The 24895-nt window shown below is 46.7% G+C and overlaps 1 protein-coding gene across 2 annotated transcripts in view; it reads right to left on the reverse strand.

The window, feature by feature from the left end:
• sema3h (sema domain, immunoglobulin domain (Ig), short basic domain, secreted, (semaphorin) 3H) overlaps positions 1-24895 on the reverse strand; it is a 203875-nt gene that overhangs the window by 70777 nt on the left and 108203 nt on the right. For both annotated transcript variants that reach the window (XM_078543789.1, XM_078543788.1), the window contains 2 exons: positions 14282-14344; positions 10457-10576 (listed from right to left, as the gene is read on the reverse strand). In XM_078543789.1, the coding sequence (XP_078399915.1) occupies positions 10457-10576; positions 14282-14344 (183 nt within the window). The remainder of the gene's footprint in view (positions 1-10456; positions 10577-14281; positions 14345-24895) is intronic.

Genomic DNA, 24895 nt, shown 5'->3' on the forward strand with positions numbered 1-24895 from the left:
GGAAAGTCAGTGTGGCACATCAAGAAAAACCTGCCTTTCTACAGTACCTTTCACACCCTCAATATATTCCAAGACTCCATGCAGCCAATAAAATACTTGAAGTGTAGTCACTGTTGTAATGTCAGGAACAGCAGCCAATTTGTACGCAGCAAGCTCCCACAAACAGCAAAGCGATAATGGCCATGTCTTTGTGATTTGCATCAGGGGTATTTATTGGTCAGGACACTGGAGATAACTCCCCTGCTCTTCTTCAAAATGGCGCTAGAGTCTTTTACATCCACCAGAGAGGGCAGACAGAGCCACGGTTTAATATCTCATCTAAAAGACAGCGCTGCACACTCTCAATACAGTACTGCACTGCAGCATCAGTCTAGATTTTTCTGAAGTCTCTGGAGTGGAAATTGAATTCACAAACACGTTACACACACAGTTATTAGTTGGCCGCTTGGCCACAGACTACTGTATCCCATCCCACAATGTATTATCCTCCTTCAAATGAAGGAATGTGAACTACAGAGGCACTGGGATTTTCCCCATCTTTCCGGAGGTGAGAACACTGGCCAAAAATGAAAATGATCTCTCAACAGAAATCAGGTTGGCTGACAGGGATGCATTGGAATGCATTGACTTATTGCTGCAGTTTAAAGGGAAATTTACTGTCCTTCAACAAACCGAGCAATGACTTTGGCCCTATATTCATGACATCAAACATCATCTGCTGATTGATCAGGCAAGGTGGACAAGCCTGAAACACAAGTGTTACAGCAGGGCCATCTCTAGGGGGGTGGGGGGCCCGGGGCAATTCACACTGTGTGGCCCCCCCGTAACATTTTTATACAGGTGAAATCTGGTTACAATGAACGTCAAAGGCAGCTGCAGGCTGCAGGTTAAGTGCTGATAGTGCCCAGCTGTATAATTAAAATGTAGTTATATCCTATTGTACCTCTTTTGTTTAATTTGCTGGATCATACATTTCTTCAGTGGAAATAGCATCAGAAGTATTGGCTATTTCATCAACCTGTGTACATTTTGCAATAACGTTCTCTTCCTCTTCTGTGGTACATTCACTGGAGTGCATTAATCCAGTATTTTCCTCACTAGCTAAAACACTTCTAAAAATCTTACATTTTTCCAGCAAAACTTTCAGGGTCTTATCCATTTTTTCTCTCTCCTTTCTTTTCTCTACCTTTTCTCCGCACCAAAGCTATATTTTCTCCATTTGTCTCTGCCCCTGCTAGTGCTAGCCATTGTATTCCATATAACAATAGGGCCACTGCTTCGCGTTAATTAAACCGATGCCTTCAAAATAAACAGGAAACGAAAGGTCACAACCAAAGGCCACCCCCAACAGTGGCTTCTGGTTCCATCCCCACGTTGAGTGCGATTCTGTGAAAAACTAAAGACTTCACTTCCCTGTGCCTATGGTCTCATTACCCTCAGTGGATTTTTTGTAATGTAGGTAAGTACACATTCACAATACACACGTACACTCTGATCAGTGTGTGCAAAGTATTATATCTGGCACTGTGATGTTGAAGCACGGGGCCCCCCAACAGCGCAGGGTCTGGGGTGGTCGCCCCAATTCGCCATACCCTGGGGATTTCTCAGAGGAGGCCATTTGGCCTGTCATGTCTGTGCTGGCTCTCAGAATGAGCAATTCACCTGGAGCTACCCTACCTTCTCCCCATAACCCTGCACATTCTTGTTTTTTACATAATAACTCAATCCCTATTCAATGTTTGGATTGAACCTGCTTCTACCACGTTCTCAGGCAGCGCATTCCTGATCCTAACAACCCACTGCGTGAAAAAGTTTCTGATTATGAACAACAACAACTTGCAATTATACAGCACTTCCAACAGAGTAAAACAACCCAGAGCATTTCACAGAAGTGTTATCACACAAAAATTGACGTAAAGCCACAGAAGGGGATATTAGGGCAGACGACCAAATGCTTGGTGAAAATGGTAGGCTTTAAGGGGCATCTTAGAGGAGATGTAGGGTTGCCTTAATAAACACTATATAAACACAGGTCTTTTTTTCTACCCTCCGCTGTGTTTGTTGGACAGTTGAGATTATTTGCTGTTGCTATCTCCCTCCCTCCCTGGTTCTACTATGAGTTGAGGTAGTTGGGCCTTCCATGTACCTCCCACCAGCTCACTGGGCGATGGGAGAGTAGGATCGCAGACTGCTTCTTCCCCCGGCTCTGCTCTAGGTTAACACAATAATTGCACTGAAATTATGGATCAAACCTGCCTGGGAGCTCTGGAACTTTACACTAGCTGATTCTTTCACCAACACTCCCGACGCCCCCCCAGTCTGAATCCACAATGAGCTGCTTTGAATGCAACTGAACACATCGGTTCAAGCAAAGCGACCAACAGCTGAAATGCCTCCCTAATACTAACACAGCCTTTCCACTCATGTTATTCCCAACATGTTGACAGTTTAAGCCATAATGAATTCCAGAGCCTCCCAGCAGTTGACAAGCTGTCAGCTCCAAAGGACGCTACTGGTGCCCTTGCATCTTTGGCAAACCGAACATGACAGGGTCAGTGAGAGCCAATTCACAAATGGCCATTTATCACGTGGGGGTTGGCAGGGTGGACACTACTTACAAGGGTGATCCAGCCAGTTGCCTTTAAATTAAGTGACCTACTTGTCATTAACTTATCAATACCATTCCTACAAGTGTAAGCACAGGCTTTAGATTTAAAGAACCAGATATGAGTTGTGCCCCGACGTACAGTGGAGCAGACTGATCTTTATTTACTGACTCCCAACATCCCCATCATGCTGTTCATTAAAGGCACGTTTTGTGTCCAACTTATTGTGGGAAAATAGGAACAGGAGTAGGCCGTTCAATCGTTCCAGCCTGTTCTGCCATTCAATTATATCACAGCTGCTCTCTATGATCAACTCTATTTACCCGCCATGGTTCCATATTCCTTACTACTCTTAGCCAACTAAAATCTCAGTTTTGAAAGTTTCAATTGACCCCCTAGCCTCAGCTGCTTTTTATGGAGAGCATTGTAGATATTCACTACCCTTTGTGTGCAGGAGCATTTCCTTACTTTTATTCTCAATGCATTTAACTGGATTCTGCTACAAAATGTGAAATGAAAGTGCCCGATCTTTCTCTAGGCCAAAGCTAGAAGAGATGGGCTGATTAATAAATGGACTGTGCCAGTGTTTGAAATGGGTGTGGTCAGGTTTTGTGCCAATTGGATAGCTTGCGCGTGCACAAACCTCACTTGATATCTACGCACACGTGCCAAGGGCACACCCGACCAATCAGCATCCTCCCCCACCAGCTCTGTGTTAAGTACACCCACCTCACTCTACATATACACACACACACTCCCCATGCCCATCCATGCCAACCTATGCAACCTCATGCCCCCACCAACAGTCCCAGCCTCTCATACCCATATGCCAAACATCCCCAACTCCCCACCTTGCATGGCCCCTCATAACCATCATGCCCCTCACATCCCCATGGCCCTGTATAGTCCCTATGCCAATTTAGTACCAACTCATGCCACCCACCCACCATCTTTTTCCCTTACTCGCCCTATGCCAACTCACCTTGTATCCTTTGACAGTTCCTTGACAGCTTTGACAGTTCCAATGGGCATATGCACTTTTCATGCACAATCATGGGCCGTAGCTTCCGATGGAGTGGCAATTGAGTCAGATTGCCATGCCGCACGAAACTTCTTACCTTGAAATCCAGGCGATCCCATCTCACCTGACCTTCTGAATCAGGCCAGGCGAGATCTGGGCAGTGCAGCGCGTCCCTGGGACATAGCGTCAAGGGCTGTAGAGAGCTGTGGGGGGAGCGGGTGAATAACCCCCAAATATGATGCCCTGGAGCTCAGAAGTTAAAGCCCCTTGTTTACACTGAACAATCCCAAAGGGTGCCTTTCCTTTCCCAGCAGTGTCCCAGGACCATGTCCGAAGGGGCACCTTACCTCTCCAAAACTATCTAAATGAATCCACCAGTTTCAGACTTACCTGGTCTAATCTGCACACTCTGGATTTCTCACTCCTGGCCTACCAAAATCCCATTTCATTGGAGGTAGCTGGTGATTTAAATGGCCAGCTGCTTCTGTAAACCCCGGCCCGACTCCAGTCCCCACCCCCACAAATATAGGAAATGCCATTTCCGCCACGACGGAGAGGGTCACCTTCATCGCGAAAATCTGGGTCCCTGTTGCTGTGCTGTAAATTCTAAGTAATTTACTACCTTCAAACGCCGTTTGGAAAAAAGCCACACAGCCTGACCTTTCAGAAGCCTTGGTGTAAAAGTTTCATTATCAGAGCTGAATTAAGAATTTTTGGGTCAGGATTAGGCTTCTAGGCACCACGAAAATTTAGGGCCTCCCCACACAAACCGCCCTCCCCAAACCATTCAAGTCGCCTCCACTTGAGAAGGCTAGCCTGCTGCTCTATGTTACCAGGAGCCTCAGGCTTTGAGGGGCAGCGCCTTGCTCCAATGAGATCGAGGGGGCGTGGCGGATCAGCAGACTGATCAGGTAACTTTCAGAAGGGAATTGGATTATCATTTGAAAAGGAAACATTTGCAGGGATATGGGGAAAGGAGGGAGTGGGACTAATTGGACAGCTCTTTTCAAGGAGCTGGCATAGTCACGATGGACCGAATGGCCTCCTGTATTGTATTATTCTATGATTCTAAGAATTGTCAAAATATGGTGATAGGCAGCAAATGGGTTTGCTGCCTATTGCCATCTTGGGCAGCAATGGTGGTGGAAGGTTTCAAGTCAGAAATTGACACAGGTAATTTATCTTTTTGATTGTTGTAGGTGAAGTTAGCAATCAACAATTATGTTAATTGCACGAGCTCCCTTGAAAGGGACTATGAAAAGTGCTATTGTATATCACAGGATAAGCAGCAATGATTACGGTCATTAACCCTTTGCGGACTACAGCAGCAATTTTGCAATAAAACAGAAAACACGGATGACAGATACCAGAGACTGATTACTTGTAACAGTTTAGTGCTGATCTATACAGGTTAAAACACAGCGCAGTAGAACAGCATGGAGCTGAGACTATGCAAAACATTGAGTGGGAAACTTGGAACAGATTACACAGTGAAAGGAGAACTCAAGCAGATTACTTCAGTGATATCTGAACTACATAATGCTTTAATTAACTTCAAACACACAACCAGGAGTTTGCCATTCCTTGGATTTCAAAAGTACTTCATTGGTTGTAGGACGCTGCCAGATGTGGTCATAGAAGGTGCTACATAAATGCAATTCTTTCTTTCAAACTCACAGCACTTCTCAGGTGTAAAAGGCAAAGCAGCTGAGGAGTTATGGGGTAGGATTTTACCAGTGGCAGCGTTCTGCCTTTCAGCTGAAAAAGTCACCGTAAAACTCGCCCCCTTCTCCAGCGGGCAGCCGCACAGTCATTTAACGCCCTGAGGGGCATCAAGTGGCTTGAAACAGGCCTTCCATCCCTATCTGCGGTTGAAGACCCACGGTGTGTCTCAGCTGTGACATTGGAAGCGGTGGCCACTGCTGGGACTGCAGGCAGTCACTGAAGAGGAGGAGCCATACGAACATACAAACATACGAATTAGGAGCAGGAGCAGGCCACTCAGCCCCTCCAGTCTGCTACACCATTCAATAAGATCATGGCTGATCTGACTGTAACTTCAACTCCACATTCCCACCTACCTCTGATAACCTTTCACCCCCTTATGAAGAATCTATCTACCTCCACCTTTAAGATATTCAAAGACTCTGCTTCCACCGCTTTTTGAGCAAGAGAGTTCCAAAGACTCACAACCCTCTCAGAGAAAAAAATTCTCCTCATCTCTGTCCTAAATGGGCAACCCTTTATTTTTAAACAGTGGCCCCTAATACTAGGTTCTCCCACAAGAGAAACATCCTCTCCATATCGACCCTGTCAAGACCTCTCAGGATCTTATATGTTTCAATCAAGTTGCCTCTTACTCTTCTAAACTCCAGCCTAGCCTGTCCAACCTTTCCTCAAAAGATAACCCACCCAATCCAGGTATTAGCTTAGTAAACCTTCTCTGAACTGCTTCCAATGCATTTACACCCTTCTTCAGATAAGGAGGCCAATACTGTACACAGTATTCCAGATGTATTCTGAGGGTTTGGCCTCTCGGCAAAGAAGGGGGCCCATGAATGAGGGACCCCTCTCCCTCCTTTTCTACCCAAGGCTCACGCAGGCTTATCTGCTGGGCTTCCGACCACTTAAAGACCTCAATTGGTGCAAGGCAGGAAAGGCACCCATGGAATTTTACACCCCACTACCCCCGATCTGCAAACCCACCCGCAAGGAACCGTAAAATTCTGCTCATGGAGTCAGGGGTGTATGACAAGGTACAGCACTGTGACTGTACCATGTGATGTAAAGTGTGGTGTTCCATTTTGTGACAGTGTCTCTGACACGAGTGTCACTGTACTCTGAAATACACAGTATTACTGTATTCTGACTCACGCAATGTAATAGTACTACAGTGCGACACATGCTAGAACATAGAAGCAAAATACCGCAGATGCTGGAGATCTGAAATAAAAACAAAGTGCTAGAAAAACTCAGCAGGTCTGGCAGCATCTGTGGAGAGAGAAACAGAGTTAACGTTTCGCGTCCAATATGACACTTCTTCGGAACTGAAGAGAGGTAAAAATGTGATGGGTTTTATGCTGTGGAAAAAGGGGGGAGGGGGTGAGGTGGACCAAAAGCAGGGAAGGTCAGGTTGGGGAAAAGAGAAGGCCAGGGATAAATTAGAGGGAGGGGGAAATTAAGTGGCAAAGATGTCATGGAACCATGGTAATGATAGTATTAAAGAAACAAAGGATTGGTCTAGAGTAGGTGTGAATAGAAGAATAAAGGTCAGCGCTGTCTGAAAGCAAAAGCATGAGAACAAGACACAGACTGGCACTTGGGGCAAAAATAAATAAATGGAGGGCAGAGTTCATGGTCTGAAGTTGTTGAACTCAGTGTTGAGTCCAGGTGGCTGTAAAATGCCTAATCGGAGGATGAGGTGCTGTTTCCCCCAGCTTGCGTTGGGCTTCACTGGAACACTGTAGCAGGCCAAAGACAGAAATGTGAGTCTGAGAGTAAGATGGCGAATTGGAATGGCAAGTGACAGGAAGGTTGGCATCATGCTTTCAGATGAACAAAAGTGTTCCACAAAGCGATCACCCAGTCTGCATTTGGTCTCCCCAATGTAGTGGAGACCACATGCTGAGCAGCAAACACAGTATACAAAATTGAAAGTAGTAAAGTAAATCACTGCTTCACCTGGAAGGAGTGTTTGGTGCCTTGTACAGTGAGGAGGGAGGAGGTAAAGGGGCAGGTGTTACGCCTTTTGCGATTGCATGGGAAGGTGCCACAGCAAGGGAATGAGGAGTTGCTGGGGGTTCAATTATTTAGTAATTGAAATCTGCTGCATGTCAAGGTTTTCTGCAGGAGAATTGCATGTGGCTAAAGGAGGCCAGTATCAGCTCCTTGTGAATGGAGAATCACGTCAGTGAAGCCCCATGCCAAAATCTCCATTGTTTGGGAGAGCTCAGCCTGCACTCTGTGTGCCCATATAAAATGGGCAAATTAATAACACACTGGCCTGGTCTGCTGTCAGTGGATTCTTCAGGCGACCTTTCCAGTCTGAAAGTACAGTGAAAAGAGGGATTTGTTTTGGTGGAAGCAGAGATATCTACTTTCATTTCACTCCCAGCCTTAAATTATTTTGATATAGAGGTTGCCATTTTGCATATGCTCCTCTGTCCACTTACCAACCTTTTCTGTAGTATTGATTGATGCAGTTAGTTTTAAGCCTGCATTCACCAGCAACATAACAGCCTATTTATGGAAGCCAGTGATGTGTAATTTTTGCTGAGGTCAACGTTTCACCATTACCAACCCTCGCCCCAGCTACTGCTGGAGCATCTGTGCCAGGAGTTGAGCGGCAACAACGAAATTACCAAAGTCACAGAATCTCACTGACAGGATGCTTGTCATTTCTGTTTATTCTGAGGTCGTGTCATGACGGAACAGGACTGTTTTGCTTCAATGTAACCTATCCTAATTAGTCCTACTTTGCCACTGGGAGATTATCCAAGAAATTCAGCACTCAGAGGGTTAAAATCTGATTTCCCATTGATTGCTGTTGCCAGAACTGCGAGCTAATGTTCCTTGTAAAATCCCTATTTCACATGATAAGATCAATGGTGTCAGGGTGCCTTCAACCTGCTCTTGCCTTCTCTCTGGCTGGGGGCATGAATCTTTCCAAGGCACCAATCAAACACTATGTGTACTATTAATTGTACAGAAGGGGCTTATCACTAGGAATAGAGCGGGAGAGAGCGAGAGAGAGAGAGCCTGACACCATTCTCCACAGACCTCCCAGATTCCCACTGAACAGAAGGAACGCCTGTTACCAGCTTCCATAATAAACAGCATAAATCTCTGGAAAGCACACCATCAGGAAGATGTAGATTAGGAACTGAAAGTTGATGATGTAATGGATTTTCAAAGGATGCCAGAGGATGTATATTATTGTAGCATGAACTTCAGCAGAGGCAGCTTGTCTCACTCCTCCTCTCTCCACCCTGGGCAGATACTAGTACAGCTAAACAATTATAGACATTTAAGGGACAATCTTCCAGTTGTCCTGTGCCAGTTGGGAGTCTCAATAGCAAAGAAATTGACACTGAGCCACATAGGGAGGTATTAGGAAAGATGACCAAAAGCTTGGTCACAGAGGGAGGTTTTAACGAGTGTCTTAAAAGGAGAGAGAGGTGAATAGATTTAGTGAGGGAATTAAGAGAGTTCAGGGCCGTGGCAGTGAAAACATGGCTGCCAATGATGGAGCAATTAAAATCATGGATGTGCAAGAGACCAGAATTCAAGGAGTACAGAGATTGCAGAGGGTCATAGAGCTGCAAGAGGTAACAGAGGTAGGGAAAGGTGAGCCCGCATGTATTTGGTAGTCACAGGCACACTGCCCAATTTTTTGTGGTGTTTGGGCAGGAAATTGTGGGCAGAGCATCCGATAAAGGCAGTGAGCGAGCGTGCAGGGCTTCCTGTTGATGATGCGCATTTGGAAACTGGCCCTGTTTCCTACTTTCCCCCTTATAATTTCTTACAAAGATCTTTGGCCTGCCTGTCACTGTTTGTTGTGATGGTTACAACAAAGTTTTTCTTCACCACCGAAGACAACCATGTCAGTCTCTTGCTACCTAGGAACAAGAGGCCATTCTGCTCCTCAAGCCTGCTCCACCACTCAATTAGATCATTGCTGATCAGTATCTCAACTCCTTTTATCACCTGATCTCCATATCTCTTGATCCACTTCCTTCAGGGACCATGCCCTAACAGGGTGTTGACAACCAAGGACTTCCTTTGAATTGGTCTGTGATTACACTTGGCAAAGTACTGCAGTGGTTTGCCATTGCTTTCTACAGTATAACTGACCAGGAAACCCTCCCATTCTTACCATCTGCCATCAGGTGCATTGGAAGGATTTACAGGCTGATAATCAACCTGTTTGACCACATTATGAACGCACCTTCCAAGGCCTTCAACTCCTGAAGTGGGACTTGAACCCGGAGTTTCGGGCCCAGAGATAGGGAGGCTACCACTGCACCACAGGACCTCCATTCATATCTCTTTGCACCTTTATCTAATAGACATCTGTTGGTCCCAGCCTTCAAATTTTCAGCGACCCCTAGCCTTTTTGTGGCAGTGGTGGGGAGTGGGTGGAAAGAGTTCTCAATTTGCACTCGCCTTTGTGTGAAAAAGTGCTTCATGATTTTACCCCAGAATGGCCAAGCTCTAAATTGAAGATTCTGCAGTGCAGTCCAGATAAAGTGTCTTAAATCATCTGCTCCCAACTTTCCACAGGATTTTGCCTCCTATTAAAACAATACATCTCCCTCTGTCAGCTGTAATACTATGGAAAGTGATGTAGTAAAGCTATCAGATAACAGTGACTCATTGCAATCTTACTCAATCCAGGGTGTACTGCAGGGTGGAGAAGCAATGTCAAGCTGCCCCAGCCATAAGGGTGAAGAGATACTAAAAATAATATGTCTGTTCTCCACATGGTGCTGGATGTTTCATATTGCTTGGCAGGAAAATTCTCTTACTCATCATGAGGACAATTTTCAGTGTGCGCTAATTATGAATAACCTCACCCACTGTTAGCAAATATAAGTCACAGTCTATGACTCTCTGGCCATAATATATAGAAATGGGTTAGAAGCAGAATAATGTTCCCGCCCCTATCCAATCAACCTCACCATCAGAAAAGGACAATGCAAGTGTTCTATTTCTCGTTCTCTTCATCACCCTCCAGGGTGAGACTACCAGCTGGTGCCACATCATGCATAGTCTCTTGTGCCATGACTGGCTGGCTGCTAAATGAATGCGAGGTACCTCACACACTTACCCTGTTGAATATCGACGTGGCAATGTATGCACAGCGTGGGTGGAAAGCTCCAGTCCCACAGACGTACAGGTGAGTTTGGTTGTAGAAATGGAGGACCCTCAAGAAGTTGCCACAGTCCAGCTGCAAAGAAATCAATAAGTTTTTGTTACTTTCCAGTGCAAAAAAAAACTTAGACTATGGATGAATTCAAAATTTAATCTCACTTTAATACCAATTTATGTGAATTGTACATTTTGCAAGTGCTAATTTGATTGGTTTCATCCCTCTGTATCTGATGACAGAGCCCTCAACCGTGTCCGGCCCATCTCCCGCGCATCCGCCCTCACACCTTCCTCTCCCTCCCAGAACCATGATAGGGTTCCCCTTGTCCTCACTTATCACCCCACCAGCCTCTACGTTCAAAGGATCATCCTCTGCCATTTCCGGCAACTCCAGCATGATGCCACTACCAAACACATCTTCTCTTCACTCCTCCGGTGGCTTTCTGCAGGGATCATTCCTTCCGGGACACCCTGGTCCACTCCTCCATCCCCCCCTACACCCCAACCCCCTCCCACAGCATCTTCCCATGCAACCACAGAAGGTGCAACACTTGCCCCTTTACTTCCCCCCTCCTCACCGTCCAAGGGCCCAAACATTCCTTTCACGTGAAGCAGCACTTCACTTGCACTTCCCTCAATTTGGTCTACTGCATTTGCTGCTCCCAATGCGGCCTCCTCTACATTGGAGACACCAAACGCAGACTGGGTGACTGCTTTGCGGAACACCTTTGGTCTGTCCACAAGCATGACCCAGACTTCCCTGTCGCTTGCCATTTCAACACTCCACCCTGCTCTCATGCCCACATGTCCATCCTTGGCCTGCTGCATTGTTCCAGTGAAGCTCAACGCAAACTGGAGGAACAGCACCTCATCTTCCGACTAGGCACTTTACAGCCTTTCGGACTTAACATTGAGGTCAACAACTTCAAATCATGAACTCTCTCCTCCATCCCCACCCCCTTTCCAATGCCCCTTTTTCCAATAATTTATAATTTTTAAAATATATTTTTCTTTTCCCACCTATTTTTAAATTTATTTCAATCTATCGTTTTATCTCTACCTTTTAGACCATTTCGATCCCTACCCCCCCACCCCACCCCCACTAGGGCTATCTGTCACCTACTTGTCCTGCTTTCTACCCTTAATGTCACCATTAGCACATTCCTTAGATAATATCACCACCGTCAACACCCCTTTGTCCTTTTGTCTATGACATCTTTGGCAATCTCTTCTTTGCCTCTACCTATCACTCACCCTCTATCCAGCTCTACCAGTCCCACCCCCCTCAACCAGCTTATATTTCACCTCATTTCTATTTGTCCTCAGTTTTGATGAAGAGTCATACGGACTCAAAACGTTAACTGTATTCCTCTCCACAGATGCTGTCAGACCTGCTGAGTTTTTCCAGCTAAAAATCTATCAATCATTAGTTAATTATCCCAGTGTCTAGAACCTTTTGGGGAGGGGGTTCTATGGGACATAATTTTACAATTAGAGCTTTTTCCAAGTCACAGCTACAATTTAGAAAAGGTTCAAAGAGCGATCCTTTATAAATAGGCCAGTTTCTGCATTGCAATCGACAAATGCAGTAGGAAACCAGCCTTTTAAATTTTAAATTACCCCTCCTGTGTCCTTTCAACCCAAATATTACTAGGATGCAAATTGAGAGAGTCTAAGAAATGAAATGTCTGCATGCTAATCTATTTGACTACATGGTCTATCTTTCCTGTTAAAAATGTTCAGTGGTTATTTATGCTTCAGGTTTTGCTCTGTTTGTAGAATTCAATCCCTTAGCTTTCCACCAATCTGAGAAGTTACATGGTTTGAACATTGCTATGAACGCTGGACTTAATGGCAGTTATATTTTAATTTAAAGTGAAAGAGAGAGAGTGTTCTGCAAAGGGAATGATGAGGTCATACTAAACACCTCCTCTCGGAGACAGGCCCATATGATTTGGCTGCCATTGGGTTGAAACTCAAACTGAAATCTATTCAAATCAAGTGACAGTTTTTAACACATTGACACAGTAACTCACAGATAAAGGATGGTTGCCTTTTGAAGCCATAGGGAGAAGCAAAACAGCTTTTGCTGTGAAGAGCAGAAAAAGACTTTTAAGTGTTAGCAACCAAGCAGGATGCTTATGAGAGCTGGTTTTCTGTTCTAAAAGAAGAGGACAGAAGAGACAGGACTTTTGAAGATTTAAGGAACAAAGAGTCGCCAAGGTTGGCCTTGCTAACGAAAGTCAGCTCTCGAGTACTCAGGTGGAGTGGAACAATTTTCAAAGGACACTGCAAGTTTTAACCTAGTGCAGCAAGGAGGACAAGTGAGCCTGCTGGAACATCTGGGAGTAACTTGGGACTTCGTTGCGTAATGCTATACATCTGCCAGAAGGGTGGTCCACAGACAAAGGGTTTATAAGAAATATCTTGATTGTGTTAATTAGTGAATGTGAAAATACTTTTTCTTTAGTTTGGTGTATTAGTTGCTTTTTAAGCAATGTTTGATCTAAGTTGATTTTAGTTTATTTGTTACAGTAAAAGGCTTAAGACTTGGAATCTTGTTGTGCAATTCCTTCTGCCGCTGTTGGGAAAGTAATCTCTTTTTAAAAAAGCTATCAGGCTCGAGGGAATCATAACAGCATCCCAGTCTCGTATGCTATTGCTAGGGTCTCCTAAAGTGAGACTCTTAAAAATGGAGGTAAATTCAGGGAAATAATTAGATAAACATTCAAAAACAAGGTTTGTTTTAATGAGCATGGCTTGGATTTTCCGGTCCCGCCCACAGTGGGAGTCCCCGTGGGTGGGACGGAAAATCCGGAGGGGCAGCCAAAAGTCTGTTGACTTTGGGTGGGAATTTCCGGTACCACCCACCCCTCAAAGCTGTCGTCAGGCTGGCTAAGCATTACCATTAGGCAGCAATACATGGGATCATTGCTTCGCTACATTGAGTACATCATTTCAGAATGAATAACCCATTCATCTTGTAGCTTCATTATGGGATGTTTCCCAGTGACATCTGTGAGTGAGCTGCTTGGAGATAATAGAAAATAGAGACGCTGTTGAAATATCACTCTTGAGCTGAGGAGTAGCCACCAAGGATTTCCTCCAGGTGAATCATCGCTGTACCACTCTCATGTCCCTCCCAATGACTGGCTGAAGATTAGCACTGGCAGAGGCCTGGGAGCCTATCATCTGCTCATCATTAGGGCACAGGGAAGACCACCTAACAAAAAGGTGGGAGAAGAAAAAAAGTTTCTTTGTTTTTAAAAAAGGGTCTGAATGGTATGGTAGGTTAGCACATGTCTGCAACCTGCAGAGTCGAATGGCAGGAAATCTCAGTTACATTCCATGTAAAGATGCTGTGTAAAATGATGATGGGACTGCTGCAACTTCTAGCACAGTACAAAACTGCCCCAATTTCAGCATTCCCATTCCGCAAGGCCACAGGATGGCTGGCGTGGAAGATGTACAAGGGGGAACTGGTGGGACAATTCTTCTGAAGTTGTGCCAGAGTAGAAGGAGCCTACTCTGCATCTAACCGTGTTGCGCTACACCTAGCCTGGCCATACTTGATCCTTGATGCTTGAAATGAGATGACGTTCCATACTCCAGAATTAGAGTCTCTGAACTTCATGAACATAAAAAAACTCTCCTTCAGGAAATAAGTGGTTTCTGCTGCTGCCTGATGAAAATCTATTTTTTGCAGTACAGTTATTGGAGCAGGATTTATTTTATGTATCATTAAGTTTCTATTTGAACACAAGTCCTAATGATAAATACTCACATCAGGGTCCTTCCCAGCCATTTTGCATTCGTCTATCCTCTCAGGTGTGGCTGGCCAGTATAACTGGGGGATAAAAAGACAATATACTTATTATCACTTTGGAAGACAGGGTACTGTAGTGTGGTAAAATTGTTGCACCAATAATCCATAAAATGTGAGTTCAATTCCAACCACAGCAGGTGGAATATTTGAATCCAGTGGTCAAAAATCTGTAACAAAATGCTGGTATCGTCAAGCTGTTGGAGGGTCAGAAAAACAAACATCCTTCAGTGAAGGATACCTGTCCTCTTACAGTCTGACATATTGTGACTACAGTCCTGCATCAACTTGTCTGACTTTTAACTGCCCTCTGAAGTGTCCTAGTAAGTCACTCAGCATCAAATCGCTGTAAGGCAGACATTGAGTGAGCACCTTTATCACATGGACTTGAAGCCACTCAAGAAAATAGCCCCGCCAAGCGTTCTCAGGGGAACTAGGGATGGACAATAGACGTGAGTTGATGGTAACAGATGCCACTGATATCAGTGACTTGAAAACCATTAGCCAGCCTTGGGGTTATTTTGGCTTTGCGGGGTAGTATGAAACTGTCGTTTCAGATACCAATTCTTTACCAGCCCTTGCCATATCTAACCTGGGCATACTTGGCGACAGTCTGCTGGCAATCACTCCCGTGGACTATTATCTCTCTCATCCTTAGGAACTAACAAAAAGCACCCATCTGCCTTATTGCATCTCCTGAAAAATCAACAATCCGTTTAGTCTACCCGCAGGTATCGCCGCTCTCCGAATTTATTTATTTTTTCTTGCACTACTAGAACCATAAATCGCTCAGGTATTTAATCAGATCAAACCAATAGAGATAGTGGTGCTGTTGAAACCTGGAATGTCTGGAATGAGTGGGGTTGGCGATTAAGATTTTGTTGAGTTGAGATTTTGCTGCACAAACATATTCCAGTGCTGCGAGTTCAGAGTCAGAGTCAATGTCAACAATCCCCATCCAGCACCACTGTCTCATTCTTCACCCCATCTCTTGTTCCTGGGGGAGAAACCTGTTTGTATTATAAGTTGCATATCACACCTGGGGAGCCGCTAGATTATGAATCAGTGCACTAGATTTTAACCTTTGCTGCCGGGTAGTAACAGGTTACAGGAGTTACAGGTCGACTGCTGATATACACCAAGCCCAATGATTTCAAGGAATAAGAAATGAGCTGGGTGTGTAATGTGTAGCTGATCGTCAATGCTGTGCTTACCATCTGGCAGGAAGGTTCAACCCACGTACATCATGGATTCACCCACTGATAATGTGATTCATTGTTGTGAAAGATCATTGCTACTCACTCAAACTCAGCACCACTGAATGGTGCAATCTCTTGTACTTGTAAACAATGTGCACAGCAAAGTTCAATAAGTCTCACTGGCTGTAGATTTTGGCCATCAAGTGGGGGAGCTCCATGGCCAGATACCCAACAAACTGGGCCAAGTGCTGGGGACAGGGTTTTAACACCATATCCCTGGCAGGCTCAGGGCAGAAAACAGGCATTTCACGGCAGCTCACTGGTTCTAGGCCAGTGCAATATTGGGTGGCCCTGAGGCTGACCCTGGACAAGGTGGAGAGGGACAGCGTCCTATCACAGGGCAGGGTTCTTGGGTGTGACAGCTGCCCCAGTTATTTTTGTGGAGATTGGAAGTGCACTCTTGCTCTTCCTGGTCCCACAAACCCAATTTAAAACTACTGTTTTGGGGCCTCTTCAGCTGTACAGGTTACAATGTGCACATTCCAGGCTGTGCCAAGTTGTCTCCCAAACTGGTACCTGGGAGGAAACACCAATTTGCTTATTAAAAGGACCTACCACCCGATACAGGGATGTACAGTAGCCACCCAGCAGTAGGCCCCTTCAAAGATGGCAGAGGCCTGACTGGCAGTGACAATGGTGCACTTCATCTACTGATCCTATTTTGAGGTTGTTATAGTTTCACAAACACTTTTGACCAAGTTAAATCAACCCCACTGCATTCTGAATGCAAATAATCTTTACCTGGATATCATGTACACCTCTGTATTTCTTTATTCCGTTGCGGAGATCACCATATTAGGCACATTATGCGCCATTTGAAAATATGGCAAAAGTTCCGAGGTTTCTGGGTTGAAGATTGACCAGTAATTCAATAGAATAGAGATGAATTTCTAGTACTTGATGATTCGGAAAGGATTTTCTACCTGAGAGTGATCTTAAAAACATTATTGTACATTAAATGGATCCAGAGTTGCCGTAACAAGGGGCAGAATTTTGAGTTTGTGCAATCGACAGGCCCAGGAGTGGCTGGGAAAGGTGCTGCTGCCCACAATCAGCCCCCGACCGCGATTTCACGCTGGCGGGTCAATTAAAGCCCGCCAAGCGCGAATGGCGGCTCCCCAATCTTCGGGAAGGGCTGGGCAGGGGCGCAGGCCTGTCGGCCGCCGAGTCCAATGGCGACCCGGCAGCAGGTATAAAACCGGTACGGTCAGGCCCTGGAAGGCTGCTGGCTACGAAGCCATCTTCGGTGTTGTCAACAGGCGATTATGAATTATGATGGATTCAAATGCAGCTGCAGACCCCAGGCAGGAAGGCAGGTCCAGTGGTCACTCGACCCCCTACCCCCCCCCCGGTTTTCTGATGAGTGCCTCGTGATCCCCTTGGAGGTGGTGGCTGCCAGGAGGGACACCCTTGTCCCTAGGGATGGAAGGAGGAGGCCACCCACTTTCCAAAAAGAGCTTGGGATGAGGTGGCAGGGCTGCTCAGAAGCCATGACGTTGTGCGGTGCACCTGGGTCCAGTGCCACAAGAGGTTTAACGACCTGCTACGCTCAGGAAGGGTGAGTACCATGTTGGCATGGGTCAGTGTGCAGAAGTGATAAGGTACGGCCGACCCCTGTGGAGCTCAGGGGTGTTAGAGTCTGAGTGCCAATTGTCAATGATGCCGGAGCTGGCTAAGGGGGTGAGCCCTGGCTGCTTGGACTGAGTACCTTGCGCCTTGAGGGCCACGACTCAGATGTGCCTGCAAGGTATTCCTCAGCTGGGGTTGGCCAAGCTGCAATGGCACTGCAGGTAGAGAGCGGACTAACCCATGCTGTCCTTTCAGGGGAAGACGATCCCCATAACACCATTGAAAGGTTGCGGACCGGCAGAGACCCCGCTAACCTTCTAATCCTAACCAGATACGAGCAGGAGGCCTTGGAGCTGGAGAGGTGCCACGCACCTCAGTCTGCCGGCCGTGGAGATGCTGGGGTGTCAGACGAAGGTAAGAATGTTGTGCACAGAGTGAGTGTTTCAGATAGTGCAAACATTCTTGTGTAGTCTTATCATTGATAGGAGCCTCAAACCTGGAGTCCCCATTGCTCATTGAAAGACGATGGCACCATGATGCAGATCTCCATGGTCTCACCAGGGTGCCTGGCATGCACAGTGACAGTGTGATGGCTTAAAAATGACATGTCATTTTTCTTCCTTAGGTTTGCCACTGCGCACCCAATTGCAGGACCCCGAAGACCCACCCCTGACGCCAGAGGATTGCCAGGCTTCACGTGCACCTGTGTCACACCTACTCTCTTGACCAGGTACCAGCACAAGTACCAGCACCTCAGTGGGCATTAGATCTTCGGCTAGAACATTGGTGCACATTGGTGAGGGCACTTCACACTCGCTTGAGAAGCAGGCAAAGGCAGAGAGTGTCCAGGGTGCCAGCAGTCAGAGGACTGCTGGAGACCAGGATGATGCTTAGTCAAAGGCAGGTGATGAGCCTCTGGAGTCATCCATTAGGCAGCAGATGCTGGAAGTCCAGCGAGATGTGTGGGAGGATCTGGCGGAGATCCATGAAGGTATGCGCGCCATAGTCTCCATTATGGAGGAGTCCATGTGGAGCATCAGCACAGCGTTGACCGTCATGGCCGGGCAAAATGCCTCCTCCATTGAGAGAGTGGTGACTCTCATGGAAAGGCAGCTCCAGGAACAGAATCAGGGGTTCCTGAGGTTGCATTCGGACCTGCAAGCCCTTACACAGGCAATGACCTCAGGTGGCCAGTGTCCGTGTGGGAGATGGATGAGGCGCCCAGTAGTCCACCTGAGTGCCCATCCAGTGGTGAGCAGGGAGATCCAGAGCAACCTAACATTGGCACATGAGCTACCTGTTGTCTTTGCGGGCTCCTCTCAGGGCGCCCTGGATGATGGCAGCAGCTCCTCTGCCAGTGACGGTGGCATCTGATGAGGCTGCAGCGACTGGAGAGATGCCAGCCGTGGAACTGGCAGCTCCCCCCCACTAGATGGGGCCAGCACAGGCTCCACTGGCCAGAGGATGACCGCCAAGGTCATCAAGGCCAAAAGGACAGCAGAGTGAGCAGGCTGTCTCCAATGCCGGTGCCAACGAGGGAGGAGCACCTAGATGTAGCACTCGCAAACGTAAGTTTAAAGCACCATGAGCATAAGAGGGACTGGTCACTGGTGATCTTCTGTTGTGCAATGTTTTGTTTATGTTTACTGGTCTGGTCAGAAAACCAGAGAAGGTTCTGTTAATTTGTTTTGACTGTCAACATGAGATAAATTTTCTTTTGTTGTAATGGCCTGAGTGCTTCACCTTTTTTTATTTAATGTGGTGCAGGTACACCAGTAAGTAATGTTAGATGTGGGTGGCTCGAAACATTATTGCACAGGCGCTGAGTGAACTTTGGGTCAAAGGAAAGGGTTACTGCAGACATCCATGATGGAGGCAGCAGCCCTGGCATGAGGTGGTAGCGCTTATTTGGCAGCCTAGCTGAAGGAGCATTGGATCAAGATGTCCCTGGTGTCCCTGCCTCCCTGGAGGTTAGCAAGGTCAGCCTCCATGCCCTTAGTGTTCTCCTCACCGTGCTCCTCTTCTGACTCACCACTGGATTCATCCTCTGTGGCCTGTGCAGCTGCCTCAAGATCCTCTTCCTCCAGTGGGTCCCCCCTTGCCAGTGCCAGATAGTGGTCGCATGTTGCGCTCTCCACAATCAGTGACATCCATTCTAGGGGGTATTGCAGTGCACCCCCTGAACGGTCCAGACATCGGAAGTGAATCTATGGTTCTCTCTATCACCATCCTTGTGGATGTATGGTTCCTGTTATAACGCTGCTCTGTTTCTGTTCTTGGGTGGCGGAGAGGCGTCATAAGCTATCTTATCACCCAAGTCATCGATCCAATCAGGCTGGAGCACTGAAGAGCCTCAACACCTGGACGTGTCTCAGGATGTAAGCATCATGGGAGCTGCTGGGTACAGAGCACAGACTTGCAGAAGCTGCATCCTGTAGTCACACACCAACTGGATTTTCATCGAGTGGAATGCTTTCCTGTTAATGAAGACACCCGGCTGACCCACTGGCACCTTGATGGCCACGTGTGTACAGTCGATGGCACCTTGGATATGGGGGAACCCAGCAATCGCTGCAAAGCCCCCGGCTCGCTCAGCCTGGCTGGCCTCATCCATATGGAAATGAAGGAAAGTCAATACCCGCATGAACAGAGCTTCTGTCACCAGCTTGACGCAACTGTGGACAGCTGATTGGAGGACTCAACACAGATCTCCCACTGAGCCCTGGAAGAACCAGAGGCATAGAAGTTGAGGGCCACTGTGACATTCAGAGCCGCTGGCATGGGGTGTCCACCCACACAGTTGGAGCTGATCTCATGCCCGATTATCTGACAAATGGTCTCCCCGGAGAGGCAGAGCCTCCTATGGCATTGCACGTCAGACATACTGAGGGAGCTACATCGCCACCTGTAAACCCTGGCAGCAGGATGGTGGCATCTTCTATGGCCCCTAACGCCTTGGACTTCTTGCTGGCCTTGCGCCCCTTGTGCTTGCACCTCTCTTCCCACAGGTCCCTCCCCTGGAAGCTGCACAGGAACACCTGGCCTCCTCCCCCTATCTTCCTCCTCAGAAGAGGTGCCACCAGCAGAGACCACAATCCCCATTACCAGGGTAAAGAAGACTGTCTGGTACCTGGAAGGGTCCACATGAACTGAATTCTCTGGGGTTCTCTGGTTCTCTGGGGAGACACCAAGGAGTCCTGAAATGAAGCATGGAAATGCTAAGAATGAAGCCCCAAACAGAGATGAAGCTGCCAAGTCACCAGCAGCAAACTATCTCCAAAACTCCTCACTACTCACACTGGCAATGCTGCTGGCCCTTTTTATCCCACCCGTGGATGAGGTTTTTGAAATTGTCGGCTGGCCGTCTGCCTGTTTTGCCTGTGTGACGAGTGCGAAATCCGCCCGGGCAACGAAAAATCAGCATCAATTGCCTTTTTAATGCCTTAACTGGCCTCTTAATTAATGGCGGGTGCAGCTCCGGCACCCATGTGCACCCGCCGACCAAAATATTGTGTGAGGGCACGATGACATTGGGATGCCCAACATCATCATGCACAGTTTTATGATCGAATGGGTCAGGCACGAGCCCGCCCGCTCAGCGAAAAATTCTGCCCAAGGACTATGTCTGATTACTTTGACCCTGATGGTGGCCGGGAGATGAGAGAGAGTTGGAGAAATTATGCTGGGGTACAAACGGATAACAGATTTCAAATAGTTCAGTCACTGCTTCAACAAGTGACAGTTTATTCTTCCTATAAACAGCTTAGGGGAGGAGAACTGATAGGGAATTAAATAATTGTGGCCTAGGAGCCCGATCCCAAGGTGCTGGAAGATTGAGGAGATCAGGGGTTGAACTTCAGTCTTTCTTACCCACTCACACTTGATCTTGGTGGTGGGGTTAGCAGAGAATGGATTAAAATTAAGAACATGGGCAAAGAGGACCAGGTGGATAGATAAAAGAACTTGTTATTTATTTAGCACCGTTTGCAATCTCAGAACATACTCAACTGCTTCACAACCAAAGAAGTACATTTGCAGTGTAATAACTGTTGCAATATAGGGAAATGCAGCAGCCAATTGGCACACAGAGAGGTCCCATAAACAGCACCTCACTCAAGTGCCCAGTGGCATTGGGTGTGGGATACATATTGGTCAGAACACTGGGGAGAAGATCACTAGCTCCACCTTAAATAGTGCAATGAGATCTTTTATTACCCGAGGGGGCAACCAGGGCCTCGGTTTAACGTCTCATCTGAAAGGCAACATTTCTGAGCATATTGAGCTCCTCAGTGTCAGTTTAGATTTTGTGCTTGCATCTCAGGAGTCTGGGGCTTGAACTCACTGTGCTCTGTTCCAGAAGTAATAAGCGAACCCAGGATGACAACTGAACAGAAATAAGGTTTTGGGCAAAGAAGAATATAGAAACAGGTCCCCTTGAGCCTGTTCCGCCATTCAATGAGCTCATGGCTGATCTGCAGCCCAAATCCATATACCTGCCTTTTCCCCATATCTGTTCAAAACTTTGGTGAACAAAAAACTATCAATCCCAGATTTAAAATTTGTCATTGATCTAGCATTAATTGCTGTTTGAAGAAGAGACGTTCAAACTTCTACCACCCTTCGCATGTAGAATTGTTTCCTAATTTCACTCCTGAAAGGCCTGTCTCTAATAGTTAGACAATGGCCGTAATTCCTCGGCCCCATTGGCGTTGGGCATCATGGCGGGTGGCTGGGGGAGGGGGAACAACATGGCAAGGCGGCCAAAAATTGGTTTCACGCCATCATGAAACCAGTTTGCGATCGTCCACTCCACCCATCTATGGTGGGTGGCGTTTCCTGCCATTGCACATCGGGGCCTAATTTCAATATTTTAGCGAATCATTATATACCCTGCTCGCCGGAATCACCCCCTCCCCACCAATGCTGGATCATCTGGGTACATCTGCGTGCAATCACACCGAAGTGTTTCACAACTGTACATAAGCGACGTGCACCTGGCGAGCTGCACTTCACTTGGGACTTAGAGGTTTGTTTGCCTCCCTTACTTCGGGCAGCACTCACAGTCATCAGCACCAGGCTTCACAGGCAGCACCACATCACTTTTAGGGGGGGATCACAGGCAGGTCTCTAGCTACCAGACCAACCGTAAGGTGGGGATGGCTTTTCAATGGCTGGAGGGCTAGGGTTTGCTTGGGGAAGGGGGAGAAGCGGCCTCAGCCAAGAGAAGACGCTGCAGGGTTTACTGGAGAAGTGGGGGGTCATCCTAGGGTGTGTGGGGGAGACGCATGTTGATCTGTGCAAGTGGCCTCAAGATGGTGAGCTCTGAGGATGCAGTCTCCAGAGGAGATGAGGCCAGATGGAGATGTGAGGGTGTGTGTGTGAGAGAGTGAGTGGTGATGTCCCTTGAGCTGACAGTGAGTGAGATGGCAGTGAATGTGAGATGGCCCTGTGGGCTTAGAGTGAGGAGATGGTTTCCTTACCCTGGCAGCACTGATAAGATTCATTTTCTGCACTGGATGACCGACCCCTTCTGTGCAGCATTGAAACTGATCACCTCTGCCACCACCTCGCAAGTCAGAGTGGTGAGACTGATGGGCCTCCTGCAGCCAGAGCGGAGGGGTAGAAAGACATCGTAACGGGCCTCCACAGCATCCAGAAGGCATTCCAGGGATGCATCATTGAATCGGGGAGCTGCACCCTCCTTTGATTTTGGGACCATGTCTTCAGTGGAACAGTTCTGGACTGCAGGCATTGAGAAGTGAGCATGTGGCTGCAGTTTAAATATGGTGCCCGGAGTGAGAAAGCAGCGAGATAACAGCGTGGTGGGAAAATCGGAGGCTGACTGCCAGTGAGCAGACGTATTTCCAGTGGCTGCATAATTAATGATGAGGCAGGAATGGGATGATATAGCGCGAAAACCCACCATTGCAGCCAGTGGGTAAAATGACTTTTTTCCCGCCTGCTACCGCACTTTGTGCAAATCTGGGACGATTCTGCCCTATGTCCCTTGGTCCTCAGCTCCCCAACCAGCGGAAATAGTTTCTCTCTTATACTCTGTGTCCCCCTTAATATCTTGAAAACTTTGATCAAATCACCCCTTAGCCTTCTAAATTCCAGGGAATACAACCTTAGTTTGTGTAACCTCTCCTTGTAATTTAACCCATGGAGTCCAGATCTGATTCTGGTAAACCTATGCTGCACTCCCTCCAAAGCCATTATATCCTTCGTAAGGTGTAGTCCCCAGCACTGTCCATAGGAGTCCAGGTGTGGTCTGGGACTTTATAAAAGCTAAAGCACGACTTCTACTCACTAATATTGTAGTCCTCTAGATAAAAAGGCCAGTATCCATTTGCCTTTCCAATTAATTTCTGTACCTGTTCAAAACATTTTAATGATCTATGTACCTGGATACCTAAATCTCCTTAGGTCTCCACTATTTCTAGCTCTTTGGCATTTAGAAAGTACACTGTTCTATGCCTTTTAGGTCCAAGATAGATAACCTCACATTTGGCCACACTGAAATCCTTTTGCCTCAGTTTTATTGATGCTCAGAGAGGGATCACAATCCCATAACATTCAAAGTGTGCCTCCATGGTTAGGGTGGAACTGGGATCAAATGCAAATGTTTCCTTAGTGTTGCTTTTTCAAGGCACATTTTTCAACAACAACTTACTAATAGGAACCATTAACCCCGTCTTCTGATACAGGGCTGTAATATTGGACTCAACTGAGTTGGAAATGACCTTTCCCAGTGGAAGTCAATGGGTCTATAATTGACTGCAATTACATCTAATGGTCTCCAGAAATCAAGTACTGACAGCGTAGGATGTACATTCAGACACAGTCCCAGGAGCCACACATCAAACAGCTCTATTTGCATGCCATTACGATGTCTGTGTCTACGTGCTGGACCAAATGTCGCCGGCTATCAGTTTATCATGTCAATTTACTGTCATCATTGGTCCTCCAACTCATCACATAACCAAAGTGCCTCAGAGGAATTGGTTGGTCCAATTTGGCTCATTCTTACCATAGAACCTGAACTTAGCTTGACCTAATAAAGTTGCTCCCTCCAGCGTAATGTTAGTGTTAACACTTCACCCAGTGCTTCTGTATCATCATTGCAAGTAAATGCTCCACATCTGTAGTAAAGACAGCTGGCTTGGTAGGGTAAAATTCGTCCCAGCCAAGCATTTAAATATTTATCTTACTGCTATATCAGTTGCAATGAAACACCAAGTGGAGACAGCCAGGTACCAAGACTGGAGCACCAGGGAGAAAGGGCAGCCATGTACCATCACCTGATTACTGGAAAAACAGCTATGTATCACCAATTGATTGGTGTGAGATAACCATAAGCTGCCAGGCAATTGTATATTTAGCAGCAGGTGCCTAGCAAGAGGCAACCATATACAAACAAGTGACTGCAGATACATCAGCATAGGCCCTCTCTTGCTTGCTATGTTGGCATTCAGAAAATTATGTTTACACCACTGGGTTTTGAAGGTAGAAACTACATAGCAGGAATAAAATTGGGCAGGTTGAATTGCATGTTAGTAACAGAGCCTGCCTCATTTTCCTTACTATTAATTTAAAATAAAAGGAAAATGGAGGGATCGATTATGGATCTGCAATCCTCCCTACTTGATTTTTTTACTCTGTACATCACTCAAATGACGACTTATGCCTAGATGGCACAGATGAAAATCTACCCAAACATATACAAAGTGCAAATTGCTCAAGATGG

Source organism: Cetorhinus maximus, chromosome 6 (assembly GCF_964194155.1).
Source record: "Cetorhinus maximus chromosome 6, sCetMax3.hap1.1, whole genome shotgun sequence".
Lineage (NCBI taxonomy): Eukaryota > Metazoa > Chordata > Chondrichthyes > Lamniformes > Cetorhinidae > Cetorhinus > Cetorhinus maximus.